Source organism: Sciurus vulgaris, assembly GCF_902686455.1.
Source record: "Sciurus vulgaris genome assembly, chromosome: 15".
Taxonomy (NCBI): domain Eukaryota; kingdom Metazoa; phylum Chordata; class Mammalia; order Rodentia; family Sciuridae; genus Sciurus; species Sciurus vulgaris.
In genome coordinates, this window is record NC_136476.1 from 35,236,534 (window position 1) to 35,248,757 (window position 12,224).

Here is a 12,224-nt window from a genome sequence, read left to right on the forward strand (position 1 = left end):
CAGGACACAGCTTTCAATGGTCATCAATAAATGTACCATGAGAGGCAGACCTGAAATAAGAATCATTCTTCAGTAGCAAAAAAGCATCATACGCTCCCTCATATTTAGGGTTTAGCATCTAATTATATATTCCCATTTTCTTTTGTTCTGGGAGAATTCCTAGAATTTATTTTACTTCTTATGTAGTTTATGAATGAATACTTACATAAATGAACAAGAGAATACTGGATCTTTACCTTTAAGATATTTCCCAGACTCTTAAATAATTGTAGCCCATCTTCCGCATTATACACCCAACTGGTTAACTTACAAATTACATAGACAAGCACATAAGTCAAAGGCAGTTTTGAATTAAAACAACAAAAACAACAGAATCCTTAACAGATATACCAGCCTTTCAAATGCATTTCTGTCATCTTCTTGTTTTCTTAACAGAACCTCTTCAAACAGAAGTGACAGCTTTCAGATGATACTTTTGAGAATAGCCTAATCCTCATTTTCCCCCATGTCCAAAAATTCAAAATCAGACTATGCACCTGCTATTTTTCCACATTCAAAACTACTTCTGAAGGCCAGAGTAACTGTGTATACATAAGGGATATAGGTTTGGGCCCAGAGAGAGTTAAATTAATATCCTGGCTTGACCAGTTCAACTTACCGTACATCTTCATTTGCCCAATAACACAATCTATAGCCAACTGCTAACCAAGTCAATATGTGGTAAGACTAACAGCCACCCTAACTTGCCTTGATAATTATTCTCCTTTAACTGACATAATATTCAATATACTGTTGTTGAGAGCAATAATGTTAAAATTGATGCCTTGAGGGCTACAAGACAATTGAGTTTTAGCCAGATAAAATGACTTGTACACTAATAGTGCATTATAGGGTTTCATGGTCTTCAGATGCACATTTTATAGTCTACCTGAACAAAAATGCCATATATAATTATATTCAAAGTCATTTGTGCATACCTTATTATTAGTACATATAATTTTTAAAGTATTGGCCAATAATCAAGTAATAGCTTTAGAAGAAAGGTTTACTTTTATAGCCTAGTTCTTTTTTCTTTTTAAAAATGAGTGTTTTCTCACTAAATAATTGAAAATGGTTTTATGTCCTACAATCTTTTGCTTTTTTTTCTAACCCAAGCAACATTTCCACAACCAACAAATATATTATAAATGGGGAATGACAAAAAGCATCATTTGAATAAAATCTATATTTCAATTCTATCAATAAAACAAGACAGAAACTAAACCTGGAGTTCCTCAAATGTAAAAAAATCTATGATTTTGTGAAAATGTCAATTGTAGACTCTACATGAAGAACTATTATATTAAATTTGAGATTTATAAAAATTTGTATTAATTATAATTTAAGTATCACACTAAATGACATAATATTTCTTAACATAATATTTCACTCCCAAATGAAAGACTTTATAAACATTTGTTGTTTTTGCTGAATTTTTCTTTCATACTTAATTTCATTTTCAATTCTGTATCATGAAATTTTTTATACAAAATTTTTTATACAAAAATTTGTTATACAAAAAAGAAATAGAGTATATTTTAAAGAAGCACATTTTCTGTTCTTGACTCAAAGATATGTTGAAATGAAATTAATACCTAAGTAATTATTTAAAGAAAAAACAAAAATCTCTAGTCAAGACAGGACAGTAGTACCCTATCACAGAAAAACCAGCAGGTTCTACATGGCTGTCAAAATGCTATGGTGAGGTGCTACCAGGTTGTTTCGATGGCAAATCTGCAGAGCCATGTACACATCTAACTGGACAGAAAGACACAATGCACATGCTTCCATTATCTTAGGCAAAAGGTGCACATGAACTGAAATACAGCACTCATGATACAAGCAGGCATCATAGTGGAGACAGTGAATGTGGTACCCAACTGGAGCAAAATACTCACAGGTTTTGAAGAAAGGAAAGACCAACTGCATTTAAACATCCCTAATACATCTCTTCCTTCATGCATGGTAAAATTCATCAAAACAGACATTAACAATCACTTTTGTGGAAATGACTGCAGAAGGATATGGCACTATTCAGATCTCAGGACCAGTATAAGCAGGGATTGTGAAACTGGTCTATGCCTTATTTTTCCTGGCCCCTTCCTCCTGGACCTTGTGCCTTTTCAGGTCCCCTCACTACCCAGAACTTATCTACCCATTTCCCCACTTGAAGTGCTGCCATCCTAGGGCAAATGAAATAATGCTGTGAATGTGCTCTATAAACTGAAAATGTAACATGTAATTATTATTATTATCACCCTCACAACTCATTTGATCTTCTGAGGGTCAAAGTTTCTATCCCTTCCAAGCTGAGGTTCCCACTAAACAAAGATATGACTTTATTCTAGGAGCTGACAGGTTATGTCACTTTCTCTTTCTCTACTTCTCTTCACCAATCCTCTACTGCTCTCCTGCCTAGCTAAATCCCAGAGGTACCACATAGGAGAGTGACATGAATTTGTGTGTCCTGATGACAGGTTAAATCTAGGAGGAGTCTTGAGGCCCTCCCCAATCACATACCAAGCTGGCAGCCAGGGCTCTGCATATAACACAGGGTGGTTCAGGTCATAAACATCATGAATTACCTCTGGCACTACACAATCCTGGCACAGTAGAAAACAATTTTTGCATATGTGGTATCAATTCTACTGGTATTATCTCCATAGGAAATTACAAAAACCACTCCAGATTCTACCTTCTCAAATTGAGATCTCCTTCAACAGAGGGTGGTGCTTCTTCATCATCCAGGGTTGCACTTTGGATCCAGGGTGTCCCAACGTGCTGTTCTCAACATTTACCCCCCAAGGATTGTAGGAAGGGCAAGGGCCATAAAAACATTTCACAGGCAAAATATACATACAAAATGACCTATGACATACTGAAACAACAAAAGATGGCAAAAGATGGGGAGGGGGTCCTGGAAGGGAAGACAGGTGGAGGCTGTGAGCCTCCCAGGTCAGCCCGAAGGTCCTGACCAGATCAAAAGTGTCACTGACACAGAGCAGAGGCTCCTGGCTGGAAGAAGAACAGGTACTGTGAAGGTCAAGTCTATAACCGTGTTTCAGAATGTGAAACTTTGAAGGCTATGATGTGAGGGTTGTCTAGTTACATAAGCAGGGAGTTCATAAAGGTTACACTTCTTCCTTTGATTTGGATGCTGAAACAATAAATAATGAGGGTACATGACAACCAATAAAAACACCATGTCTCCTACATGAGTGTGAGAAAAAGCCTTCCTAAACCCAGATGGAGTATAATCCTGAATCTTCCATATGTCCACCATCCACCTCAAAGAGCCCATCCTATTAATAGGGCTCTTATAAGACTTACTCCAGAAACAAGAAAGCCCACTTTATAGGCAGAAAGGGTTGCACGCAAAAGATACAAAGTAATACTAGTCAACAGACCACTTTTTCCCTTCTAATACACACCACTGAGGTATAGTGGTGCCTTCTGGGCTGCCATCTTCCTTCCAAAGTCCCAGACAGCCTCCTGACCAGAGGAGGGTGTTTGTAACTGGGTCTGTGAGGAAGAGGAAGGAGACAAGTGTACCCAGGGCTCCCACACAGCCCTCTCGGAGCTAGCCCAGACACCAGCATTCAGATCCTTCCCTACCTGAAGGATGTATCCCCGGACGTAGTCCCTCAGAGTCCAGCCCAGGCCGTGCAGGATGTGCAGCACTTCCTCTTGCTTCAGGACACTGAAGAGCCGGTCTAGCAGGATCTTTAGCCGCACGGGTACTGCCTGCGTCCCGTAGAGCATCAGGCTGCTGATGTCAAACACCACGTTGGACTGCACAATCTCCACTTGGGTGGGGTGGTACAGGTGCTGCGTGCTGAGCTTATCCAAGGCTGCAGTCATCCCACCAATGTTCCAGGGACAGGGGTGGGAAGAAAGAGATGAAAAGGACAGCGAAGTTAGATACACAACTCAATGTTATCAGGGCTCCTTTTCTAGAGACAATCACAACCACGGATGTTTAAGCAATATCTCCTCTCCTTCTCGATCTGCTATCTTTCTTTCTTTTTTGAACTGGGTGTTTATAAATTGCAGACAACAGTAAATACCAAACACATTCAACTTTCAGAGAGTCATTAAGAATGTTTTTTAATGACCGGGGCTGCTCTAAAAACCTGAGTAAATAATTTGCCAACTGAACTACAATATCACTCAACTCAAGTTTCTGTGCCAAAACAAAAAAGGAAAATTCTTCCTAACTCATACTGTGGTAAGAGGAGGCTCAACTAATATCATTTTTTTTAAAAAATGAGATTCACCTATGATTTAAAGGGGAGGATGAGTGTGTTCTTTAGACTATAGGAATAAAAGAAAAGTTGACACCTATGTGGGAGGCTAGAAATTTAACTCAAATTAGCTTAGGGAAGTGATAAGAAAACTTAGTTTTCCCAATTTCTCTTTTGCTCCCTTGTTAGATAGTTTTGTCTTCACTGGCATATTCTCTGGAAGTTATTTAGGGAAAATATTCAAGTATAATTTAGTCACTTTCTTAACGGTTGTGACAAGACTGTCAGATGACAATGGAAACAAATGACTAAAATAAAAAACTAGGAAATTCAGCTAACTGCATTAATAATTCTCAGTAAAGAAAATTGAGGATGACTATTCTTCAAATAATTTCAACGGTGGGGTTTTCTTCTTCAATCTAAGAAATGACATTTCACCCTTGGGGGGAAAAGAAGCCTTATTAAGATAAGGTTGTAAATTCTAGTTCTCACCCATATTCGAGTTATGGGGAACCCTACTCTTTATAATTCATTGTGCCTCAGTTTTTCCAGTGTTAATGACTAAAGTTGTACGGTATCAGCTATGGGACTTAGAGAAATGCTGCCAAGATTAGTGAGATAATGAGTAAGAGGCAACTAGAATTCTTTGAGAGAGCACAAAAGGTGTTGCCATTAACTGTCGGAATTATACACATATGCTCTTTAAGAGATTGAGAGAGAGAAAAATGCACATCTGAAAGATGGCCATCTAACCTCTGGAGTCAGGCAAATAGATGTTGAACGACATCCTGGCCCACATCACAACTACACCTGAGAGTCTCTCTCAGTGTCTTTCAAATTATAAGCTACAGTGTGGCCTCTCTCTAATGCTTCTCCTAAAACCTTACCCTGTAACAGTATGAGCTACAGTTAGTGTGCAACCTGAGCAATTCCTATTTTAACATACCAGTATTAGCGCATAATAATGGAGGAATTCAAAAGCACATGCACACAGGTTTTTTTTTTTTTTTTTTTTTTTTTTTTTAAGTATTTCTAATGTATTTTTTTCAGAACTCCTCCTCCACTCTCGTTTCCTCCTGACTTGTGGTCACTAGAGAGTTCATGTACTCTTGATAAATTGCTTTCTTACATCCACAGTGTAAAGGCCCTTATCATTTACCCGCTGGCTTCATTCAACACATTTACTCCCAGGAATACTTTGTCAAAGAGTTCGGGTTTCCTCATACTTCATTTCTTGCAGCTGATTTGTCTGATCTTTCCTATTCTAGTGGTTAAGTCAACTTTGAATAAATAGCTTTAAAAATTAATTTAACGTTTGAGAAAGATAAGGGATTCGAAAGCCTAGAGATTGAAGTCTTCTCTCACTCCACAGGGCATTTAGGCTGCAAAAACAGCAGGAAAGGGGTATTATTATCCTTGTTCTTCTTCAAGTACAGCTTAACCACACAGCCTTCTGATGAGTGGATGATCTGCTTACAGAATCCAGTGATGGATTAGGGGAAATCTGCTCCTCCCCCATTTCACCAACCCTCTTGAACCCCACCAAATACTTCTTTGTAAAACACACTGCTATGGCCACAACGACTGTGAAACTGAGAGGATTCCACAGGGGAGAAATAACGACACATCCTGGTTTTTAAGAGTGTGTCTGGCACTCTGCAGCTGCATTAAGTGTACGCAGGAGCAGGGGAGCAAGGACAAATGTGTTCCAGTACTGTGAGGAAAACCGTCACCCCTCTTGTCCTACTCCCTGCAAAAGGCTGGTGGTTTGAAAAGATTAAGAGAACTAAATCACAGAGGGTACAGAAAAAAGGAAGCGTTTAGACACTTGTAAGCGCACAGGTGAAACAGGTAAGGCAAAAATATTTCCCTCAAAACAGTTTTTGGAACACCAGTGAGTGAGATTATTCAGATATTCCCCGATTCTTCTTCATGAGTATGCACTATGTCAGGAAGAAGGAATACAGAATACATACTCATACAGCAGGGGTCAACAAATTTTTCTATAAGGGTCCAATACATAGTAAATATTTTAGGTCTATCAGCTACACATTCTCTTTTTCAACTACTCACCTGTGATGTTACAGCAGAAAAGCAGCCATACCATAGATAAGACAACTATCATAGATAAGATAACTAATAGGTTTGTCTGTGTTCCAATAAAACTTTATTTATACAAGTAGGCACCTGGCCACTTTAGGCCCTGCTATAGAGATGACAATGTGAGGCCAGATATGTAAAGAAGGTCAACAATAGTAATGAAAAAGTCCTAATACTATATAATAAAAAAGCTAGGTACAGTGGTGCACACCTGTAATCCCAGCAAATTCTAGCTATTCTGGAGGCTGAGACAGGAGGATTCCAAGTTTGAAACCAGACTGGCAATTAAGTGAGACCCCATCTCAAAATGAGAGATTAAAAGAGTTAGAGATGCAGCTCAGTGATAGATTATCCCTGGATTTAATTCCCAGTAAAAACATGTTCTATTTTGGGCAGCAATTATCTAGAAGATGAGTCATAGATGAGGGTGTGAAAAATAAACTGCTTAGCTTGGTGATATCAACTATAATTTTTAGCATGATTGTGACAATCTTTGGGAGGTATCCTTGAAGGTACAAAGGCTAAGCAATGACATTTGAGTGTCATGATACGTACAAACTGGGCTTTGGAATAATTTCATGATTTTCATATATCCGTGGAGGATTTGGTTATGAATCTTGTAGGGTCAGGAACATGAATTAGGTCAATGGGGTGAGAAAGAAGCAGGGCAAGAACTTCTTCATCAGGATGGAGTGAGGAAAGATGTTACCTACTTTAATATTTTATGGGTCTAAGCATTTCCTAAATTTTTTTTATACCCATGACTCCACTTTCAAGTGAAATCTCAAGCAGAATTTGGGTACACAAAACATATAAAAGTGATATTTCTCTCAGTAAAGCTGGAGTGAGCATGGATTAAAGAATTTCCAATTACTTATTACTCTCCTCTTCAACTTGCTTAAGTATCTCCTTGGGACAGACCCTGGAAACACATGTGAAAAGTGCTTTTCTATACAATAGGACAATGACAACTGCTCTGCCTTCTTGGTGTCCACTCCCCTTCAATCTGGGAAGAGAAACTGAAATTCTCCTTAGGGAATTGCTCCCTGCTACCCTTAGAATCAGTATTTCATAGAACTGAGTAATCTTTAGCTAGTCCTGGAAAAACAAGTATATTCTAGCCTCCTAGAATAAAAATGGTTCTCAAGAACAGGCAAGTGACCAAAGTCTAGACAGTGAGGCTGAATCCAGGATTGTAATTAGAAAAGCTTAGTTTCTTCTTTTTTATCTTAAACTTTTGGCTAACAAATATGCATTGAGAATGTGAACCAACTGGGCTACAAAATGATCTGAAAACAAAACAAAACAAAACCAAGTACTGATACTATTAAACACTCTTGTTTGATCTAAAAGATATGACAGTGCCTTAGGTTGGCACTATCACTAGAATCTTCAGTTACATTAAAAACGTAATCTCTCTCTCATTCCTTGAAATAACATTTCCTACAGCTACCATTTGGGGTATTTCTCCAGCTGGATAGCATGTAATTTTCATGCTGTCAGTGGTTCAACTAAAGGTATGTTAGTTTCAGGCCAAATGCAATTCATAATTTCTGCAATGCCTGGAATGAGGAGTATCCTAAAAAAATTCCATATCTTATAAAATATTGACAAAGGGGGATATTTCCAACTGCATTAGTAAAGAAAAATATTGGTGAGGAAGCTAATGGAAATTACTATTTAGGCATCAACTATATGTCAGATATCATTCTAAGGGTTCATAAATTTAATCTCTTAATTAAAACACCATATTAAAATTGTAACCTATTCCAAGATCACAGGCTCAATGGGGTTAAGTAATGGGTCGAAGGTCTCTTCTCTTCACAATTTCACCCCAGGAAAATTCTGTTTGCACGACATGTTCAGATAAACAGTAAGAAACTTGCTAGTTTTCATCATGCTGGGAGTCCCTAACTCCCTGTAATCTGGGCTGCTTGCCCATCACTCTGCTGAAGCAAGCATTTCAAAGGTCACCAACACCTGCCTTACTGTGAAATCCAATAGCTTTTTTCCTTCATTATTCTCCATGATCTCTCCATAGCAGCTGACCTTATTGATCATCACTCCCCCTAAAATGCTCTCTTCCTTCATTCATGCATACATTCATTTATTCACCACCACTTACTAACTTACCACTGAGGTAGGTGCTGTATGCAGATGAAAAAGTAATTTATGGTATGGCCTCTGCCTTCAAAGACAGATGGGAGTGATGTAAATGCTATAAAAGAGATGGCACAAGAAGAGAGGGCAACTCTACTGGGAAGGCACAGTTTGGTAAGATAACTAGAGAGTCAGCAGGTGAGAAAGGAAGTGAGCAACACGTACTGTGGTTCTCAGTCATTACAGGTGTCAGAACTACCTAGATGGCCTGCTAAAACAGACTGCTGGGCCACCTTCCCCAGAGCTTCTGCTTCAGAGGGTGTGAGGTGCGAGGCAAGAATCTGCATTTCTAACACAGAAGGATGCTGCTGCTGCTGCTGCTGCTAGTCAGGACCACATCACTGACTAATGAGTACAAGAGAATGGAATATCCATAGAACCAGAAGAGTTGAGGCAAAAATAGTAGGAGATGAGTCCAAAAAGGTCAGATGGGCAGGCTCTCAGGAGCTTCAGTTCTGAAGGCAAAAACCTATGAGGAAGCTCACAAACTTATTTACAAGTTTAGCAAATACCAAACACTTTGTAAGATGATGATGATTTTCAACTTTACACATAAAGCTCTGAAAAAAGTTACAAGTTTAATTAAAGCAATAGCTGTCAGCCTGGGAGATGTGCATGCCTCATGCCACACGAATCTCAGAATCACACCCCTTTAGATGGAAAAGTCTCTAGAAGGAGTAGGGTTAAGTCTGAGAAATGGCCACATACGTGTCCCCACCCAAATGCCACACCAAAAATCACAAGAGTGTTGAGTGGGAGGGATGGCTCAGAGCCAAGTAAAGGGAATAAGAGATTTTTGCCTTATTACACTGGGGGAAGCCTCCACCAGTGGACTTCTAACTCTGATACACCTAAACGGGGAGTATGCAAAAGGTTCTCCAAGGGGTACGCAGACAAAGTGACTCCATTCTCAGATCATGAAATTCCATATTTACTCTAAAACTAATCCACCTGTGTAGAGGCCTGAATACATGTGCAGATTATTCCAATTTCTCTTTTGAAAACTGTAACCTTCCTCCCTTAAAAAATAAAGGTTTGTCCTGGCTTATCTTCATGGTCCATTATGCCAGGATATAAACTCTCCTGGGTGCCAAAATAATTCACAATTTCTATCGCTTTGGCAAAGCCTCCTTTATTGATTAATAAAGGCTCTTTTCCTGACTATACATAATCTTTAAGTAAGTGCAGAGCAACCTGATATTTGGGCCTATATTAGAGCATCCTGAGTCCAGAAACAACATAAAATGGGGCAATGGTAATGAACTCACCTCTTGCATTCCTGTCCATTTTAATAATATATACTCTTTAGAAAGCATCCATGGGATCAAAGCAAAAGTATCCAATAATGAAAATGGCCTCCTCTTACCCCCGACATATTCAAAGGTAAGCAATTCTTTTCAACTCTTCTCAACACTCATTCATCCCTAGAAAGTGTCATCACCCGAGAAGAAAAGGCCCTAAGCACATGTAAGCAATGCCTATTCTTTTAAGTTCAGTTTGAATATTGTCCTAGTCCTATAAAATTTGTAAAACACACCGTGGATAGAAATCTCACGATTTCTTTCAGAAACTATATATATCACTTGATAAGACAGTTTAACCTATGTAATCAAATAATATAAAAATATTTATTTCAGTTATAATTAACCATCATTTTCATCTTATAAAATTGTAATATTTTCTACAGGTACCTATTAGTAAAAATAACAAAATAAATAATAATCTAAATTACACACACTTATTTTTAGCAATATAAATTCCTTTCACTGAGTACATACAGTTTGGCTATGAGATCTACTTGTAATTAATAAATGTTTTTACATTTGACTGTTGTCTGATTTTTTCCTAAAGTCAAACATTAGATTGTGCTCCACATGTGGAACTGCATTTAGTAAAGTAGTATGGTGTTCTAACAATTCCTTGCTTATTTAAGTTATACATTATAATACATCACAAGTAATTAATAATAGCCTTTCTATTATAAACTGAGTAATTATAACTTGTTCCACAATATTCTGGACTCCTTTAGTAATTTAACACTCATGATGTGTTCAATAACTTACTGACATGGTTTTGTAATATTTCTCAAAATGTATATTAATATATTTCTTTGAATTGAAACATGAATTCAAATTTTTCTTTTTTAATTTTCATTTCTTTTAATTTTTAGACTTATTATTTTATGCTTACAGAATTATAACTTTACAAAACAAAAAGACAAAAATCAAACTGCACACCTTTCATAAGTATGGTTACTACCTTAATGTGATTAACATTTGGTTAAAATGGAAATGTGCTCTTTTCTGTCTGACTTTGCATTAAAAATAATTTTACTACATCTTTAAGGTAGCATTATTTCACTCATTCAACAAATGTCTCAGTGTCCACTAGAGTGCTAAAATATAAGACCTATTATTTGTCATTGTTCTTCCTTAAAGCACCAAAGGAACCTGACACAGCACGCTTTAGTTTAAAGGGTGATTATGAACCTATTACATAAAGGGTTCTGCAGTAGGTGCTATGGGAAGGATATAAAAGAAGGAAAAAGACAGTCACACAGGCTTCAAATGGACTCACGTTTTTCTTAGTTGAATAAGATTGGGGTAATTATTTGTACTATGGGTAAAAAAATTTTCTTGGCCAAGGATTTTCTCTGGATTTGGGGGATTTTATTTGCTTTTTGGTCTTATTACATTAGCATTTACACAATTCTTATTTGCCTTACTACTCAGTAATTTCAAACCATTTTCTAATAACTTAAAGACTTACGTGCAGATATGAGCCAAAAGCAGATATCTTATGCTTTGAGCTCCTAACTTGGTTCTCAAATCCATTACAAAATACCTGTAGCCTTTATCTGGCTTTGGACTTACAGTCTTTAATATTTTAATAATAAAAGGCTGGCATATACTTGAAAAAAAACTGAAGCAAAAAATTGAAGCAAAAAATTCAACCTAATATCAGCACAGAGTTAAAAGTTCAATAATATAAAAAACTTTCCGATGATGAATATAGTTGAATTATATTTGGTATAAAGCTGCCTCTATAAGGAAAAGTTGAAATTTTTCTATTGAAAATTAAGTCAGGTTTGTCACCTTAATTTGGACACAAGCACTGGCTTTGCCAATCGGGTCACACACTGGAAATTTTTGTCAATTAAGATAGCTATGTCTGGGGGCTGGGGATGTAGCTCAGTTCATAGAGTACTTGCCTGTCAAGCAAAAGGCCCTGGGTTCAATCCCCAGCACTACAAGAAAAAAAAAAGAGAGAGAGAGAGATAGCTATGTCTGCAGCAGTAAGACAAAACATTTTGTCATAAAAAATGCAGAAGGAATTTTAATTAATAACTAAAATAGTATTTTTTGTTTCTCAATATTTACTGTCTATACTGGAATAAATGAGATGCCTGTAAGGAAATACTAAGTTAAATTTATAATTAACTATTCAATATATCTTTTCCCAGAAATTTGAGAAAGTGAATGACTAACAATATCTGGGTAGGAGAGATATGTTTCCTTGCTTTTATCAAAACCAATCATGCCCTGGGAAATCTTTGGCATATAATTTCAAATGAATTCTAAGAATGAATAATGACTTGATAACAAAGTTCTTAGTCTCACCTATTTGTTGCCAAGTATCTCAGAAGTTATATGTATAACAATGGAAAATGGGTCCCTTTTC

General features: G+C 37.2%; 1 protein-coding gene across 22 annotated transcripts in view; it reads right to left on the reverse strand.

Moving 5' to 3' along the window:
• The window catches only part of BNC2 (basonuclin zinc finger protein 2), a 404,537-nt gene that overhangs the window by 111,389 nt on the left and 280,924 nt on the right, over positions 1-12,224 (reverse strand). For all 22 annotated transcript variants that reach the window (XM_079113185.1, XM_079113183.1, XM_079113184.1 and 19 more), the window contains one exon: positions 3,655-3,890. In XM_079113185.1, the coding sequence (XP_078969311.1) occupies positions 3,655-3,890 (236 nt within the window). The remainder of the gene's footprint in view (positions 1-3,654; positions 3,891-12,224) is intronic.